Source organism: Leopardus geoffroyi, chromosome D1, assembly GCF_018350155.1.
Source record: "Leopardus geoffroyi isolate Oge1 chromosome D1, O.geoffroyi_Oge1_pat1.0, whole genome shotgun sequence".
Lineage (NCBI taxonomy): Eukaryota > Metazoa > Chordata > Mammalia > Carnivora > Felidae > Leopardus > Leopardus geoffroyi.
This window is the reverse complement of record NC_059329.1, coordinates 72,451,234-72,471,515: the sequence shown is the minus strand read 5'-3', so window position 1 is coordinate 72,471,515 and position 20,282 is coordinate 72,451,234. Positions and strand designations below refer to the sequence as shown.

The following is a 20,282-nucleotide window of genomic DNA, read 5'->3' as shown; positions in this document are numbered from 1 at the left end:
CCATAGAGGTAAGTTAGTTCAGCTTCTCATTTTACAGATGAAGTAATCAGGGACTAGCATAGTTTGTAAAGAGCACACATGATACAGAACAGTTCAGTGGAAGGAGCAGGAGACTAGGAGTCTGAGGGTTAAGAATTCTAGATCTGTTACTGGTATTCTAGATCTGTTACTGTATTCTAGATCTGTTACTGGTTAGCTGCTGGACTTTGGGTTAGCATCCTAGCCTCCTTGATCCCTGTGCTCTCCGAATGAAGATGCCTTTACGTTTCCTTCCAGCAACTAAATTTTTCACATGCCCCCTACTTTTCTTTTTAAGGTCTATGTCATTTGGTAGTATACATATTTCTTTACATTATAGGAATATCTCTTAGGAGATATGATATATTTCTATATCTGATAAATTGAAACAAATACATGGTGGAAATACCTTACATTTTCCCATCTTTCGTATTTATGTTTTTGAGAAAAAGAATCTTCAAATCTATCAACTTGCCAGCTAAAATTGAAATAGAAGGTATATTTTTGAAGAAAATATCCATTCTTGGTTTATATAACTTTGGTGCCTTTAACTTGAATAAATGGCATCTGCGTTTCCACAGATAATATAAAAAGTACATGTTGCAAATTAAATAGGTATCAGAAATCAAGTACCTAGATTTTGAAAAAAAAAAACAGAATTCTGAAGGTATTATTTTGGACAAAGACATTTTCTTAGCTGGTCATTAATTTTATCGTGGCACTCTTTGTTCATATGATGAATGCTAGCACAATAAAATCTTGCTGGTGGTTTAAGTGGAGATAAAATTCACCAGTTTTTTAAATCATATGTTCGATTTTAATAGGTGCGCATGTAATTTTTACAAGGAAACTTTTTGTGAACTTGTTACTGAAACAAACAGTTAACCAGAGAATATTCAGGAACAAATATGCATCATGCCTCTGTAAACGAATACAAAGTTGGAAACCGCATATAAGTAGGAGCTGGGCTGCCACACAACTGGATTTGTTTAAATCTGAACACTTTATAACTCTACTTGGGAATTGCAAACTTATAAATAACCTTGCAATTGGTTAAAACCATATTAAAACCATATGAATGAGACAGAAAGCATTTGGTTAAAGGGGTTCAGTAAGCACTATAATCCTGATGAAACTAATTTAACTCAGTGGCTCCCAAGCCTAAAAGGATCTCATATCTTCAGAGTCAATGCTACTTTATCATTTATCATTTGATGATCAGTGACAAGAGTTTAAGTGTATGTTGCAGGAGATACACAGGGCGCTGTCCTTGCCAGGGGTGCGGGGAGAGAACTTGCTTAGTTTGGTGTACTCTTCAAATCCTGAGGGAAACGTGTCATACATCATTTGAGAATATTTTTGAAAGCTCCATAAAACATATCCACAAGAAGCTCTGCAGACATTAGTTCGTTTTGTCAGGCATGTACTGCACACTTCTCCTGTGGTCACAAGGCACAGCCCTCAGTGAAGATAGAGAGGGTCAGGAGACAGTTTCCCTCCCCCAAGGAGCTTATGATCCAGTGGCATTTTTCAGCATGCTGAGAGGTGATCTGAATCGCTTAAGTCAAACGGTATTGATTCTATATCTTGCTTCAAGTGTGAATTTTCTGGAATTTTGAAAACTTTGGCCAAGCCACTGAAAGTCTTCTTTCCCTTTAACAGAGAACTTGCTCTTCTGAAGAATTCTAGATAGATAGATAGATAGATAGATAGATAGATAGATAGATAGAGTTGTCAACCACTACTAGCTCCTAACAGCAAAAGCTTCCAGATAATTGTTTCTGAGGTAAGTAGACTGCATATGTATAATTTGTTGCCTTACTAGCTGACATTTTTGGAGTAGTGACAAAAGCCTTTTATATAATAAAACGCTCGGAAGGAGCATTGTGTTAGTTTGCTAGGGCTGCCATGACAAAATACCACAACCGGGTGGCTGAAACAACAATTTTTTCCCCCACAATCCTGGAGTCTAGAAGTTCAAGATCAAGGTGCCAACAGGATTGATTTCTCCTGAGGCCTTTTTCTTTGGCTTGCAAATGACTGCCTTTTCGCTGTGTCCTCACATGGTCTTTCCTCTGTGAGCACACATTTCTAATGTCTCTCTGCATGTCCTTATCTCCTCCCCTTAAGGACACCAGTCAGATTGGATTGGAGCCCAACCTGAAGGCCTCATTTTAATTTAATCACCTCCTTACAGTCTGTATCTCCAAAAAAGAGTCACATTCTGAGGTGCTAGGGATTAGGGTTTCAACATGTGAATTTTAAGAGGACACGGCTCAGTCCCTAACAGCCATATTTGCTTAGTTTGGGTATTCTCAAACTCTTGTGAAGCTATATTCTTTGGGATTACAGTACCTAAGGAACTCCCTTGACCAAATGCTTTATAACTCTGTTCACGTGGTTTCATCTGCCTAATTTTCTCTACAGATATTCTTATTTCTCTAGAAGAATTAAACTGAAATTAGTATGAGTTTGTTTAACAGTTTATTCTATTGCCCTTTCACAAAATATTGGCATTATTGACTAACTCAAAGAATGAATTGTTAATGATGTATTGCTAAACAATGTAATGTAAGAATGTGTAAGAAGAATATTCGAAGGTTGTGGTGGTGGTTGAGATTTTAGGAAAGATCCTTATAGAGCCCTTTTGAATAATAATAATTAGGCAAACTTCCTGTATCTCAGTGCCAGGCCAACTCTGATCAGATCACTGTATTGTCCAACTGATATACACACCTTCCTTTGCTTTTATCCGGCTTCTAAACATCTATATCTTGCTGTTTTCAAAAAAAGATCTGAAAATTAATTTAATTTTATTTAAAAGTAAAATTAAAATAAAAGAAGAGAGGGAAATACTGTTATCAGGATTATCAGCCACTCATGATGTAAAGATAGTAATAGATAGACACCACACCTTAAAGGAGTAAGCTGAGGAGACACATAAACAGACCTATAACCAATGTTTGTAGCATCCTTTTCTATAAGCATGGCGTGGTGATGGAAAAAAGAGGGAGTGATCATTTCTGTGTGGGGCTGGTGGGAGGAAGTCAACAAAGGAGTTTGCCCAGAAGAAATGCTGTAATACAGCCTAGAGAAGACTAATTATGATGTCATCAGTAAAGAAAGGGCATTCCAGAATGAAGAAATGGCATATGCAGATATACAAGGCCATACAATATCACAATTCTGTTGTTCAGGAAACTCTAAGAAGTTCTATCTTACTGGAACAGATAATATAAACTGGAATGCGTAGGACATAAAACTGATAAGAACAGGAGCCAGATCTTAAAAGGTTGTACAAGCTATACAAGGAAGTTTGGTTCTCCTTATGCAGATGGCGGGGAGTACTGAAGGCTTTTAACTACAGAATAACAAGATCCAGGTACTACATGGTTACTAAGGTTGAGATTTAAATTTAGTTCTGAGGTGCTTAGCAACCAAGACAAAAAGGAAAGCAGTTTTGTTTATATAGTTGCGTTGTTGATACAGGGGAATGGATATTGGCCTTTAGATCAGGACACTGTCTTCATTAGTGTTTAGCTTCGAAACCTTTAGCAAACACTAAATAATACCTTTAACATAAGTGGGTATTTTATGAGTTGCCTTATTTTTGCTAAGCACTCACACATATAATCTCTATTTCATCATCACAACCCAGCGGCGTGAGCATTTTCTATTTTATTTTACAAATGAGGAAACAGGCTCAGAGAGATCACATGGTAATTAAGTTGCAGAGTTATGATCCTAAATTCACCTCAGCACAAATACCGACCTAAATTTTGGTTAAGTGACTTAAAACAGAAAAACGTCTTTCTGAAAAAAAAATCTTTCTGAGCCTCACCTTTTTCTCTTGTAAAACTGATAGTAACAGTAATATTTTCCTTGTAGTATTGGTGTAGGGATTAAAGAAAATATTCATTGGACTGAGCCTTACACATAGTATATGATCAGTAAGTGACCCTCTTTCCTTCCTCCCCTCCAATACATGTATTTGTGCTATGGGTACAAACCCATTTGGGAAAATTAGGCCTTAACTAATTCATGAGTCCTAGCACAATTTTGATGTTAGGGGGTATATTAAAGGCTAGACAATTTAGCAGTTTTCGCTGACAAAATGTCATTTAACAAAGAAGTTCAATAATAACCCTCATTTCTCTCCTCCAGAGTCTTTATTATGATTACTGGCTCTATGACCATCAAAAATATCACTATGAAAGTAAATCCCAGGACCTCCAAAGTAACTCCTTACTCCTGACAAGAATCACCTTTTTCAAAATATATGCAGTTACTTTCTAATGTAAAGCCTACAGTTTTGATCCTTCATTAAATTCCTAAAATGTATAATAAAGGATATAAAATAAAGGCTAGTAAAGTGATAGGGTTTGTCAAATCAAAAAGGAAGCCATATATGTGCTTAAGTAGTGGTTCTTGAGAATCATCACATCATGGCCAGATATGTCCAGAGGAATTACAACAAGCCTTTTAGAATAAGATACAGAATCTCTTTCTCTCAACATTATCCTTAGCATTGTCCTGCTTAAAAGAGAGAGAGAGAGAGACAGAGAGAGAGAGACCTTTTTATTTAGAAATGTTCACTGCTTTTTCAGTCAAGCATTTGTGGTGCATTGTGTCTTCTTTTGCTATAGTTTGCAAAGACTTTGCACAGATGCAAGTGCCAAATTGCAGAACTTCTAAGTCAGACTCAAAAACCTCTTTTTCCTAGTAAGTTGTATCATCACATTGTCTTCTTCTATTGTGTTCTTTTGACATTGCTTGTTTCTCTTTTTATAAAATATTTAAGATTTTTTTTTTTTTTGGATTTCCTTGTTTTGATTATTATTGACCAAAGAGACATCCCCAGAAGTGGAATGTTAAGTCTAAACCCTCTATCGCACACTTGCTTCTTTGGGACACTCACTTGCACAGCGTGTTTTTGATTTATGTGGGTAAATCGATTATGTGGCCTTGTAAAACCTGTAAGTATTTATGGGCACTAATACTAAATGCTGTGTAAGATGTATAGAAAATGTGTAAGACAAACCCCTGGCTTGAAAAACCTTCTGATGTTTTGGGAGGAGACTTGGAGGTACATGTGAACCAAAGCTCCATTTCTTAAGATAGTATACAACTAGGGGCCAATTATGAAGGGAAGACTAAGAATTTTTGTATATCAGAAAGCAGGTAGCTCAGAGAGGTTGTAGAGTTCACAGACAGCTTGGGCTTTTCAAAGTGAATCGAATTTGGCAAGGAAGAAGAGAGCAGGAAACTTATCCTAGCAGCAGTGAGGAAGAAAAAGCAGGTGTGTTAGGGGAGGGCTCGTTCTCGCCCACCCGGAGCAGAGGATGTGTGATGGGAGAGTTGTAGGAAACAGAGTTTAAAAAGATGTGTAGGGGACAGCGTGTGACACACTTGAAAGCCAGGTCGAGGAGCTTGAATGGAATGCAACAGAAAGCAGGAAGCCATGAATGTTTTAAGTCGGAGCTCTGAAGTGGAGCCCTGTGAGGAGTGCGCGTAGATAGACTGAGAAGGCAGTGTCAGGCACAGGCAGAAAGCACCCAGCACCCAGAAAGGAGGTGACGGGCAGCGATCTAGGAGTGTGGGTGTGAATGCAGGGGCAGTTAGTGATGATGGGAGGGATGGAGGGAGAGAAGGCACCCGTGCAAGAGACTCTGTGAGAGAAGAATCAGCAAGCCTGGACGATGGACGAGCATGGAGGGGCAAAGAATGCAGTGAGGCAAATAGTGCCGACCAGCTGGTATCAGTGTGAACGGAGGGCAGGAAGGCAAGTTGTGTAAGGGTAACGCTGCTTTTGCAGGGAAGTCTTCACTTTTAGTTGGGGAAAATTCCCCGAGTTGGAGAGACACTAAGGCTTGGAGCTGGAATGAAGTGACAAGGCTTCTTTGGGGAGCACTCAACAACTTCGACAAAGCTGAAATTTTGAGGACAGATAATATCTCAGGACATCGTGCTGGCCTTAGAGAATTCCTATTCACGATGCAAGAATTTGTTATTTCTCTCAGAAAACTCTGCTTCAGGAATATGTAAGGACATGACTGGTGGCGCTGCAGTATTAACTTTCCCTACAAAATTCCTTATGATTACATATTTGAAAAAAAAATTTTAAGTCTTCAATATTTAAATAATGTGTTTTAGGATATAACAACAAAATCTTATTTACTTAGTAAGAGGTGGGCCTAAATTGGTGATTACATGAGCACAAAATGTTCTAATTACTATTGTCTACATATAGAAATATATATATACATTTATATAAAATATTATAAAATATTTGCATAAAATATATATACAAACATTGTATAAACAGAATAATTGAGAGTCAGTATAGAGTATACTAATATAATGTATTCTATATGTGAAAGTAACATGAGATAATTATTTTTTGCCCATTGTAACTGCAATGCAGGTAATGGCCCCTTAGGTGTATGTTCTGTGGCTGCTATGAATGAGCTCACATTCAGACATTCTTTAGAAACGAGCTTTGAATAAAGGTTGGTAAAGTACCTCTCACCTGGACCATGGGAATAAAATATATCACATCATTGTCCAGCTATGTCTACTTGTCAAATGAAATATATTTGTTTGTAAGGCAACAAACAAAGCGCTTCTCTCAGCACTTACCAATTTCCACTTCATTTTGTAGCAGAGGAGATTGTGTGGAAGTGATTTGAGGTATGGTGTGTGCCGGTCAGTCTTGGTAACCCCGAGGGGAGGGTGCCCGGGGCATCATACATCTCGCGTGTTGTTTTCTAGGAGAGGGCTGCACTCAGTCACCTCACATATGGTTTGAAAAAGGCTTGTCTTGCTGGCAAGCAAACTGTTATTTAAGTACACAATCCACTCTACTACTGAAACAGTTTTGCCAAACTTATCCAAGTATTCTAACATGCTTAAAGATGGTATAAATATCATTTATTGCTAGCAGTTTTCTTCAGACTATATGGAATGTCTTCCTGCTGCCTGATCTAAGTGTCCCAGTTTACATTATGGCCTTTACTGCCTCTGTTTGATGGAGTGATCAGTAAAAATTTAATGACACTATAAAATAATAAAAATGTCATTAATTTACCACGGATCTTGGATGCAGTGGTTGTAAAGTTACATTAATAAACAGAATATTTTTTACAACAAAAAGCATTGTTACGGGGGAACGTATAAATAACACACATAAATTTAAGAGCAATTTTACTGTTAGCACACACATTATTATGGAATAGCCAATAAGTGTATAAAACATAGTATATAAAATTTTATTAAAATATACTGTGCGCATCAAAAATTCAGCTTTTATCTAAGTGCAAAGAAAAGCCATTATTGTGTGCTTACTGTTTCATTGCTGTTCTTTCCCCATATCACAATTTTACATTTGTTGCCAGTAAGGGGAAGTTGATTTTTTTTTCCTGGTTGGAAACAAGCCTCTGTTCTTTGCGTTACCCCAGATCCATTCTCTTTCTCCACCGATGCAAAAACAAAATTGATCAACCTTGCCATGGTAGGGAGAGAAAAGTTGCTAATTTAATGCAAAGTTAAAAATAATGCTTGAGGACTTGAATGGTTTGTGCAGCGACTCTAGAAAGAAGGGATAATAATGCAGCAGTCTATCTGTCATCAGTGAGGCTGCCCCGTCATTGACTCTGATAATATGTGAAGATGATGGATGCCACCGTCTTGTGGCTTGTAACATTTAACATTCATCAGCTCTCACTAAAGGGGGCTTTATCATTGAAATATCTTTATTTAATATGCAACATCTACCTCATACATCATAATTTCAAAGCACTTAGAGAGCCAACAGTCCCTACAACACAGCAGAGCTGACTTTAATTTTTTTCAGTAACTTTAATGTTGCCTGCATGTTTTGTGACTGACAATGCATAAGTAAGGGTCTGATCACATCGTTGCATGTAAAATGCACATTTCACCGTCAACATGAAGATTGGGGGGTTTTCCTGGGGGAGTTGAGATTAAATTAGCACTGAACTCTTTTGCTTACTTCTCTAAAGTATCTTATTTGGACGACATGTATGTTGTGAGAGCTAGTTCAAGTGCGTGGGCAAAATTGGGAGTTAAGAACTTACCACCCACAAATCTTTATCTGTTTGATATAGGGGCATACCCATTGGCACTTCATGGCTAGAAGTTGAAGCCTGTTGGAACTGAAGTATCTCTGAACTCATCTCTGTGCCCATGTACACATCCTGTATTTACTAGGCTCATGTTCAACCTTACTGGTAAAATCTTTGCTTGGCCCAGCTGACAGGAGCTAACTTGTAGACATCAGGCCCTCTTATCTTATGGTTATGTGGCTGGCAAATAAATATTCTGAGCTATTCTTTGAAGAAGGAAATCTTCTGGGAGACTAGGTAGAAATTTATATGAAAGGGCATGGCTTTGCAGGGTCCTTCTTTAATCTCAAACACAAGTGCTTAATATTACCAACTATAAAATGCAGCCCACTGCCCAAAACAATTTTTACCATTGATTTATTTTCTGCCTGTTTAACGAGTGTTTCATGGGATATTCTTCCTTGACTTCTACTCTGTCAAAATATTGATATTTTATAAGGAAAGTAGCTCTGCAGAAGAATGTTTTTTTTTCAATGAAGTCAGAAAAATGTATGACTTCAAAGGCACTGTGAATGTGTTGTTGAATGTTCCGAATGTTTTTTGTTATGATTAAAAGCAAGCTGATAATACTGAATTGTGAGTGCACTTCATTTTTTGTAAAAGAAAAGATATTATCATCATGTAAGCTTTGTTGTCTTAGGATTTTACAAACCATGGCATGTAATTTTCCCTCTTCTCCTTCCTTGTCAAAATATTGATATTCTTTCAGGAACTTTATTTTTTTTTTACTGAGAATATTTTCCGGTAAAATCAAAGAGAATGAATGACTAGAAAGATACTTGAAATATGCATATTGATAGGTAGCACGGTCTGTTGATTTTCAGAGAAAGTTGTTTTCCCCCCATGAAAATACAGTTAAAGGTTGTTCTTCCAAGAAGATTGCAGGTGTCACATCAAAACTCCTTTTGCATTTAACATAGGGAGAGCATTCACATGCAAATATTTGAAATGCGAAACAATGTGATAAAACAAAGGTTGAATATTTTGCTTTCCCTGGTACTACTCATCTTCACTTTAATTCTTTTTCTTTACATCATGACAACCGAAAGTGCTACTCAAAAATAGAAATTGGCTGATTAAAAGCAGCTGTCCTCCCCTCTCCTCCCCCCCACCCCCGCCCCCGACAATGTGTGAAACTCCCACATGGCTTGTGGTTGCTTTTTGTTGAGGCCCGCATCTGGGTTAATTTGTTCTCGTGCAGCGGTGTTTTCACATGAGAAAATATTGGGGAACTGTGCCTAATTTGCTTTTTATTTTCCATTCTGATTTTTATAAGTGTGGTACTTCGGAGGTTTCCCCATATCCCACTAGTGTAACTAGTTAGGATTGCCCAGTGGGGGAAACTCAAGATCACAATTTTGTTGCATATCTTTCATAGAGTTGGTGCTAGATTAAAGCAAGGTTTATGCTGCGTTTTCTTCCAACACAGATTTCAAGATATTCCATGATGAAGGGGAACTGGAAGACTTCCTGCACAATTTGACTGATGGGAATTAATTATAGAAATATAATGATATTCAAAAATAATCATATTAGAAAGCACAAATGTAGTGAGGCTGTACAAATGAGACACAGCCTCTATCAAGTAATTGTATGTTTGCTCTTTAAGAATATTTCCAAGTTTCTAAACATCTTACAGAAGAGAACACTCCGAGTGTTTCCATCTAATGCCGAACATGCTCAGTACAGAACTAGGTCATTGAACAATAGACTGAACAGCAATCAGCACTCTACTGCTGCATAATGCATTAAGTATAACATGCAGAAACCATTCCCGGAGCTGGAAGCTGCTATTTCATGTCTGTAAATTCAAGCTGACATGACATTTAATATTGTTTCATAGTAATGAACAACAAGGTTTCATTCATTCATAAGCACAACACAAAGCCAAGTTTGAGTCTGGAGAGTAGCAAGGAGGCGAGAAGGGGACACGTGCTCTGTTTTTGCAGACAAGAACACCGTATTAGTGATGGTCAGTGAGCCCTCTGCCACTGATCCGGAGAGCTGCAGAGGGAGAGTTTACTGTGATATTTCAGGCTCCCTGTCCTAGAGGAGCTGGCTAATAAGGCAAACGTGTTTGAGTTTCCCTCCTGTAACGGCACAGATGTTTAAATTTCCTGACTCCATGGCTGGCTAGGAGTAATCTTCTTTTTACTTCCCAAGAAGTTACAGTTGAAACTCCTAGGCAAAATAACAGCATCAATGCCATCATCTAGTCTGCCCGCTCTGAAACATTTGTTTTTGAAATCCTCCTGCCTAAAACTCCGATTTGTATTTTCCCAGGAATACCAATGCAAACTGCGATCTCCAAATGAGACAATTCCTCTCCCGTTAACTAGCAGTGTATTTTCACGGGAATTGCTCTTTCAAGTTTTGCACTTTGGGCTCAAACCTTTCAATTGCATTCCTTTTAGATTACTGGAGCAAATCCCACTGAGAGAAGATGCGCAGTGCCGCCCGGCAGGCTTCCCGGCACAGGTTTCCTTTCCTTACAGGTACTGTGCTTTAGACGCTGTCAGCGCTCTCAGTGCCACCACCAGGCTTTAGTGGAATCTTCCTGAAAGATTTTCTGATCCCCAGTTGGTCAGAAATGATGTTTGTAAATCCAAGTTTTGCCCGCTAAGCAAGATAGAAACTGGAAGGAAAAAGTGGCTGCTTCGGAAGCTAGAATAAGCCTCTGATTATTCTTTCCTCTAGGAAAGAACACGCTTTGAGAATTTGGGGCCCCAGTTAACAGGAAAGTCAAGTGAAGATGGAAAGCTGGGCCCAGGTGTCATCGATCTTACTCGGCCAGAAGATGCAGAGGGTGAGTGGCTTTTCCGTAGCTCTTTTCTGCTGCTCCGGGCGTTTGTGAAGGTGCATCTGAGTTAGCTATAGGATTATACAGTCTTTCTCAGGAGTGCCAGCTGGGATTTTTTTTTTTTTTTTTTTTTTTTTTGGCAAAGCAGAGGAACTCTTAGCCTCCATTATATATTATAGTTGAGGACGTTGAGATGTAGCTAGATCCTATATTACCGAACACGTAGCAATTCACGTACTTCAAGGTGCCATTTCAAAGTTTTTAAATAAAATGACCCTCTGCGTTCCCATGAATAACAGAATTCTGTGTTTCATCCACGTCATCGCATACTCGTTTAAAAAAAAGGGGGTAACCTACAAAGGAGGATTTTTCAACCCTGAATCAAGTAAGTCCCAGGTGCAATCAAACCTTTTTGGGAACTCATTGATGGTTTACAGCAGATCTAGTGTAAAATTAATTGCTCGGCCTGTGCCCAAGCACTATCCATTACTAAATTCTTGCGAAAGTCTGGATAGAAAGACCAGCTTCACTCTCAGTGGGTTTATCCACAGCAATGTCAATGCCTGTCCACTCCTTGTCCCTTTTTGTTTGTTTGTTTTAAATGCACAAGCAGCAAATCAGCAGAAATTGCTCTCCAGAGGCTGGGTACAATTTATGAGTTGGGTCAGCACTTCAGTAGTAATGTTGCCTGGTTATTTACTGTGTCATCACAGAGTAAGGACTGGTTTTCCCGTTAGCTGTTCCTTTGGCAGGATCCCTCCCACCAGTCAGGGAAGATTAATTTGTTCTCTTCAGAGTAACACAATACTTTGCCCATCTTGGGTCCCTGCTAAAGTTCTTCTTTAGCTTGAGGAGAAGAATCTTACTATTATCGCTTTTACCGGCAGAATTTCTTCCAGGACCCTAATCCCTCGAAAACACGCGGAGACATTTCATAGCCTCATCTGAACTGGACATGACTTCTGGTGATAGCTTGGGGCCGTCCCAGGCAGTTCAGAAATCCCTGGCATGAACACTAAAAGATGAGCAATTACAGGCTTTAGGAAGCACTTCACAGAGTATTCAAAAAGCAGATTTTTTTTTTTTATATGAATAGGAGAGACTAATGGTTAATGATAGTCCTGGGGACAAGGTGTTAAATTCTGATTGTTGTGTGTGTGGGGGTGGGGGCAAGGAAAGGGAAGAGGAAGGGGAAGAGGAAGAAGAGGAGGAGGAGGAGGAAAATTAGGAGGAGGAGGAAGGGAAGGGATAAAGAGGATTTAAAACCAGAAATACACTTGCTGCCTTTCCTGAAGAATGTGTACAGAGAGCACAGTGACATTGACGTTTTATAGGCACTTAGAAGTGTAGGTTTTTCCTCATGAGGGTTGAGGTTCCTTGGCCTAGGGAACCAATTTATTCAGGCCAGGCCCATCTCAATGTTGTTGCAAGATTGTACCATAGAGTACCTAAATCTTTGACCATACACAATGAAATAGCATTTTTCATCACTTTGGAATATTCAGTCTGTTCATTTTTCCATAGACTAGGAGGTGCAGAGTTCTATCACTCTACCCTCGTTACGACAGTTTTGTTAATCTATCATTCTTCCTTCTTCATTTGGCTTCTTGACTGTATAATGGGTATACATATAGTCAGTTACCTCTCAATAATGCTAATAATTAATTGATGATATTATGTGCCTGGTAAATTAAAAAGCCTGATCGGAGTTATTAACCATTATGAAAGGAAAAAATGAAAAACTTAATTATAGAGCATAATATTGTATAGAAATATTCTTAGAAATTCCATGTAATACCTAGATTGTCTGGATTCAGACCAATTTCCTGGTTAATTTGTTTTTTGTTGTTGTTGTGTTGTTTGTTAGCAAACATTTCTGACGCACTTACATGCAAGAGAATGTGCGAAGCTTTTTACACATTTTGTCTCATGTAAACCTTATACAACTCTGTAAAGAAGGTATTATTGTTTCTTTTCCATTTTACAGATGAGAATATTAAAGACAAGAGTAATTAAGTAACTTGCCGTAGGTCACATAGCTAGTTAGTGCATTGCTGAGAGTCGATCCCAGGCAGCCTGGTTCCAGAACCTAAGCTTCTAAATACTGTGCTATACAGCATGCCCTGCATATAAGATAAATCCATGGTGCCCTCACTTTTCTGAACAAACTCCTTGTGACCTTCCCCAGTATGGCCCATTTCCTCTCCCCTAAATATAGCAAGTCATGCCATACACCAGCTCTCGTGTTACCCTGTCACACACAGCAGCAATGCCTGATGAGTGTAATAGTAGAAGGGCTGTAGTGGCCCAGGAGCTTAAGGAGCGTGTGAAAACCTCCCTTCAGAAGCTTGCCCAGAGTTGCCATTGAGACCTCATGTGCTTTTGGGGGACTGTGAGTTCATGAATGGAGTCAAGTTACTGGCTCTAATATCGACAGAAGCACACTGCCTTTGTGAGGACTGCTGGGATGGGTAGCAGCCTTCTGCTGACTTTAGGATATTTCCTGGCATCCGTTCAAGTAAGAGCTGATTGCAAAGCCTGCTGGAGTTACAGTTCGTATGCAAGTCAGAGTAGATAACAGGTACACATAATACTTTCTCTACTTTGCTCCTTCATATTTCCCTTCACAGGAAGAGTAAGAAGGAACCGTAGTGAAAGAATAACTACAGCTTATAAACTCCTTCAATCAGTGTGTGGTCTCAACAAAACAAAATGAAATGAAGGAAAACAAAACATTTCTTAAGCATCTACTGTGTGTCAGAACTAGACATTAGATAAACCGAGGGAAGCAAAACAGATATGTTCTTGACCTCTTGGAGTTTAAAGTCTAGCGAAGGAAGACAGAAGATTAAAAGGGAAATGCATATAGACAAACAGACAGACAGACAGGCATAATTGTCATTGAGAAAAGTGTTAAAAAGATCAAGACTTGGTTGTGCCGCCCAGAGATTCAGAGCGGAAGCTGTTTAGGTGAACTCAATGGCCAGGTGAGTTCTGCAGCTCTAGCCTAGCTCGCCACCTCTTCTCAGTCCATGTGTGATCATGTCTATGTTTCCTCCGGCTTGGAACAGCAATTTAAATGTTTTTCCCAGCTTTATTCAGATGGTGATATATGGCACTGTGATATTTAATGTGTACTATGTGATGATTTGGTACACATGTATATTAGGAAAGGATTACCACAAGGTTAGTTAACACATCTGTCACCTTCCATGATCGCCTCTTTTTTAATGAGAAAATTTAAGATCTACTTTCTTAGCAACTTTCAAGTGTATAATACAGTATTGTTAATTATACTCTCCATGCTGTACATTAGCTCCCCAGAGCTTATCCATCTTATAACTAGAAGTTTATACTCTTTGACCAACTTCTCTCCCCTTCCCCTTCCCCCTAATCCCTGGAAACCACTACTCTGCTCTGTTTCAGAGCTTTTCCTTTTCCGATTCCACATATAACTGAGACCATACAGTATTATTTGTCTCTCTCCGTCTGATTTGTTTCACTTCGCATAATGTCTTCAAGGTCCATGCATGTTGTTGCAAGCGGCAGGATTTTCTTCTCTTGTGGATGAATAATATTCATCTACAAAAACTCCTTCAAGAGGAGTGTGTGTGTATCACATTTTCTTTGTCTATTCATCCATCGAGGTACACTTAGGTGGTTTCCATGTCTTGGTTATTGTGAATAATGCAGAACAGCAATCTTAAGGGACTATGCCCTCCTTCCACTTGCACCCCATCCTTCTGTGAGGCTTCTGAAGTGACTAACGTACGTCAGCCTAGGAGATGAGGGCCTGGTCCAGCTGGGCTTCCCAGGAAAATGTCTGGCAGTCATGAAAATGCCAATATCACTTACTAAGCAACTTGAGGACCTGCTTCATAGCTCTGAGCATGGAAGCCGCAAGGGAAAGGTCACCCAAAGAGGCAGCTGTGCATGTGTGTATTAAACACTCATCAAAATCAAATGACAAAACCATAAGCCAGGAAAACAGAAATTAAAAATATAAAAGGCAAATGCCTTCAAAATTTTATTTTTAAAGTCCAGCTGTTATTTGGCTTGAATATGACAAGACAGCATTTCTTGTTCACCATGATATTTATAAATCTACAAATTCATTGGTGCTGGGGGCTTAGGAAACATGTGTAAGGTCTTGTTATACTTTGAAGCAGTTGAAGGCTTACTATGTACTGAGCACATAAAATGTGTTAGCTCCTATGCGGGACATGGAAGAGAGGACTTGATTAGTGGAGTCAGTCACCATGTATTAAGAATGATGAACAGCTGTTTAACTTTTTATCGACTTTTCCCCTCTCCTTGTTCTCTTCAGGCAAGATGCGATGGTTCTCCCAACTCTCCTAATTTCAAGGTTGCAAAGTACAGTAGGAGGGGTGATGGCCCAGTTATTGGAAGGTTTGGATTAAGGCTCTTTTACTAAAGGATGGCAAACAAGTGACTAATGCCTCCTTATCTTTTAAAAGTTGTATTCTATATTCCATTATCTCTAAAAATGGTCCCTTCCAATTCCAAGATTGTCAGTAAGGTCTTTTTGGACACAGAGTGTGTTTCTTAGAAGAAAGATGATCTATGCACAATAGCTTCCACTTAGTACTTTTTCCAGAGAAATAAAAGAGGAGACCAGTACCTTTGAGAGCATATTTGTGCCACTTGTTGAATCCAGTTTTCACATCCCTTTAACTTTTCTTTTTTATTAATGAGCAGCTGTCTCTCATTGTATTTCACAGATGGGCCCCTCCTTTCTCTCTCTCTCCTCTCCTTCTCTTCTCTCAGCGATAACTGTTGTGACTTGCCTTCTTTTTCATATTCTTTCTATCCTGTTTCTTCTCTCTCTCTCACTGGGGATCTCTAAAGAGATACTTTTTTTTTTTTCCATTTTGCAGACTATCTTGAGTAAGAAAACATTTTCCTAACACCTTTTTTAATTCCACAGTTCAATCATTGTGTCCCAGCCTCAGAGGAAGGCTGAACCACATTTTGATGTGGGGAATCAGGGAATTTGAGCTCCTAAAGGGATGATCATTGGCCAGACTTCTAGACCCTGGGTTGAAAACTAAGTGGAAGCTATTGTGCACAGATCATCTTTCTTATAAGAAACACACTCTGTATCCAAAAAGACCTTCTGGACCCTGGGTTGAAACTGTGGTGATGATCATTGGCCAGACTTCTGGACCCTGGGTTGAAACTGTGGTGATGTGTCCTCCATGTATAAAAAACTTGCATTGATTTGAGTGGAAATGGATACGTGCACCCAGAATAGTCCCTTTTAGAACTGTTGCTCTCAGATCCTCAGATTTGCTTAGAAGACTTTTATAGATTTGTACTGAATTGTGAATTGGATCCCAGCCAACATGGCCTTAACCTTTCTGAAAGCTTTATTTTTTGGCAAACTTCTGATTGCTTCTATGTTTTATACCTCAGGTTAGCTCTATTATTGTCAACTTAAGCTCTCTGATTGTAGACCAATGAGAGAGACTGCAACGTTTCCTCTTTTTTCTTAAAAATGCACCACTTAATACTAATGTTTTTCTCTTAAAAATTCTACTTACCTTTTGATTCACACTCTGATAAACCTGTGAAACTTTTCTCATTCCCTTTCCCCTCCCTGGGTCCTTCTTATTCCTGGTGGAAAGGGAAGATGGTTTGAAGATACATGGCTCATTCAAGGCAGCAGAGGGGGGCTGTAGTGTAATCTAGGGTGGGGTGTAAGGGCTACAACTGCTTATACTTTGGAATATGAAAGTCATTATTATTTCAAGTCCAGAGTACAGTGCTTCCCATGCAACACTTAGATGCTCAGAATTGGAATAAAGGAGTGACATCATCAAAATCACAGTTCCAGCCAAGAAATCCCTTCATAGAACCCTAACAAGTGGCCATCTCCATTCTGTTCAAACGCACCTATTAGTCTATTAACAGAAAGCTACTTCTTGAGAAGCTCATTACAATTCTAATTATTAATTCTTTGTTATTGGGAGCCAGAATTTGTCTCTGTTTCCTTATAACCTCTACCCAGTGGCTCTAGTCTGACTTTTAGGTTCCAAAAAATAAAGCTTACCATTTCTCCACATGACACCCCTTCAGATATTTGCTCACGGACTAGGAGACTTAAATTCCAGTTGTTCCACACTTGGCAAGTCACTTTTCATTCCTGAGTGTTCTCATCTGTAGCTAAGGAAGTTGGTCTAGGTTATTTCTAGTTGGCAGTTTTTTAACTGTCTTATTATACTGCCATGTAATTGAAATCATTCACCTTTAAGTCAACTAGAATGTAACAAGTATCAATTCTGGACTACACCATCCTTTAAAGAAATGAAATTATTATAGAAATATCCCTCTATAATGACATGTCTTTGCTTACGAAGGAATCCAAACACTAGAGTACATATTAGGCAGATAAGATGAGGAATCCTATATATTAAAAGAAAAGACTGAGATAAATCAGAAGGGAGCACTAATCAGAGCTGTGCTCATGGGTCTGACCTTCCATAGCTGCCTAAAACAGTGTTTCCAGGAATATTAGAGAAATGAATAGGCAAAGCATTTTCTATGGAACCAGCAGGCTGGGGTCTGAAACCAGGATCAGTAGCCCGGGAGGCCCAAGGCCTGATGAGGAGTGAGTAACAGCCACAGGCTGGGAGATAAGCAGAGTTCACAAAGCCCTTGGCTCTGGACTAACTCTGTTGTATGAGTATCACAAAAATGTATTTTACTGTGGATATAAACAGTTTTAGAGGATCCTGTGCACCAGTTTATATCAGCACTATATATAAAGTACCGCTCTCTTAAACAAGCAAATAAACTTCTCTTAAAGAAATATATTTGCTGTGTCTTAAAAGCTCCCAAATAACTTTTAATGTTGGTGGAAAACAATTTCCATTGAACTCTCCAAGTGATGGATAGTCCTGATGGGGCAAGAGAGTGAAATGTCAAGATTCTTGTATAACTCCATCCCCTAATACTTCATAAAGGGAACTCAACCTGCTTCTCAGAGTTGCTTAAGCTAGAAAGCCCAAAGAGCTAGCCTTCTTTTACTGAGGAACCTAGCTCTGGCCAGTAGCTGGTTTCTCACTGGCCTGGCTTCTTCTCTAAAGAAGTGTTGATGGCAATATATATATATATATATATATATATATATATATATATATATATAACCAACGCCGCTGCCATCACCACCACCACACGCACACACACTCACACACACACACACACACACACACACACACAGTCTAGTTTTCTGATTGAATATCATCCACCCTAGTCAAGAAATGCTTGTCTATGCTATTACTGAATCACACAGAAGGACTTCCCCAACTTGTCTCAGAAACTGGGCCACAAAAGATTAACAACATCTTCCATGAAAATTAGACCCAAGATAAGAGCAGCCAGCATATGGTCCCAGTGGGACTGCAAAATCAGTCCGTGCTTCCTCAGTATTATGTATGTCTACTTCACATATATTAGAGTAAACCCTGGCTGATAGAGGTCTCTCTGTCATGTTTGGACTGACTATGTAGCCCTTCAGATATGGACCTTGTCTGGTTAGCTGTCCCAGAATCATCTTCTCTTGGCAGCAAGAGCCATTTGACTTGCTGTCTACAGGCTATTGAATTCAGCCCGACATTAAGCTGGTGGAATTTAAAGAGCACCAGGCCAATTTGGAATACTTTTTAAACTCTTTCTGCCAAACTTCCCCCCGCCCCATCCCCCAATTGGTCCTTTCCTTTTTTTCAAGTTCTGATAATTGTGTTTATAATTTATTTCAAAAAGTTGATAACCACCTAGCTAGCTCTTTCTCATTTTCTCTTATTGACTTCTTAGCTTTTTTCTTTAAGATATTTTTATTTTTGCATATATCCTTCTTTCATATTCATTGTCTCATTTTACTCTGCTTGTCTAACACTGTTTGCTTGTGCCCACTACCTATCATTTCATACTCTTTAGCAATAGTTCTTTGTAGACTGAATTGCCAGTACCAATAGCCAGGCCTTTCTAAGCAGGATCTGCCCATGTTCGGGGGCCCCCAATCTTCCATTTTACCTTCATGTTTAAGTTATAATTTGTTGATTACCTTTTATGTGTACAGCACATATGGGCATGGAGGGAAGGATTTCTTAAAAGATGGACTTCACTCTATTGTCCAAGAGCTAGTAATGTGGTTGGGATTATAATATTAGCACACACAGAAAGCAAAGCAACCTAAGGTGTTACATGTTCAAGTGCATCATTAGAGAAACAGAAAAATAAAAGTGCTATTTAGAGGAGGAAGCTACAGTGCTTTGTGAAAAACAGTGATCGTTGGAGTCCTGACAGAAATATAGGTAGAGATAAGCCCAGGTTTGGATGAGCAAAGAGAAGGGGAAGAACTTTAAGTTGAGGGAATAATCCAAGCAGATGCAGGAACAGTAAAGCATACAGATATTCATAACAAAGTTCCAGAAGGGAAGAATAACTTTCCTCACCCTTGTGTTCCCTACCAAGCCCAGCAAAATCGTGCATATATTCATACTCAGTAAATACTTATGGAATTGAGCAGGTTATAGAAATACCTGGGTTCCATATTGTGAATGGCCTTGAATGCCAGGCTCAAGAATTTGAACTTTGCTACCAAATAAATAGCCATTAACCTTTAATTGGTCAAGATTGACTTAGACTACAGAAGTTAAAAGTAATGGAAAAGCAGCAGTTCATTTAGTCTGGGGAATCTGTTAATCTCTTTATTCTTGTGTTTTGTTTAATATCGTTTCCGGGCGGATGTTCAATGGGCATCTTTTCATATAACATCATCAGAGAGCTGAGTATGTGTTGGGAGGGTTTTCATTCAAGTCATATTAAAAGCACTTCTTTCTTCCTGGGTATATTACTCATTAAGTATGATTTCACTTAGTCTGATGGGACTGATGGATGTCTAACAGATTGTTCTCTCTTGTACTTACTAGTGGAGAGGGTTTTTTTCAGTTGTTTTTGTTCAATGAATACTTACCCATAGACATGATGCCCCATATTGGGTCTTGGTACCAGAGGGAAGCAAGTGTGTAAGAATCCATTGACATTTGCATTATACTGTAGACTGTTAAATTTAGGAGTGGGCTGTAAAGAAGTAACTCCGAACTAAAACTTAATATCCCAAGTCTCAGCCCCAGAGATAATTTCATAAGCAATGTATTCAACCATTTTAAATTTATACTAAAAATACAAATTGCAGTTTACTGGTTTACATATATATTTCATGGGAGAGAAATCATTTTGTGCTGCTTCAATATAAGCTCACTTTTCACTGGGAAGGCCAATCATACCTGAGGACA

The 20,282-nt window shown here is 38.9% G+C and overlaps 1 protein-coding gene across 20 annotated transcripts in view; it reads left to right on the top strand.

Annotated features, from left to right (window-relative positions):
- SOX6 (SRY-box transcription factor 6) overlaps positions 1 to 20,282 on the top strand; it is a 619,662-nt gene that overhangs the window by 561,290 nt on the left and 38,090 nt on the right. For all 20 annotated transcript variants that reach the window (XM_045484620.1, XM_045484628.1, XM_045484622.1 and 17 more), the window contains one exon: positions 10,860 to 10,968. In XM_045484620.1, the coding sequence (XP_045340576.1) occupies positions 10,860 to 10,968 (109 nt within the window). The remainder of the gene's footprint in view (positions 1 to 10,859; positions 10,969 to 20,282) is intronic.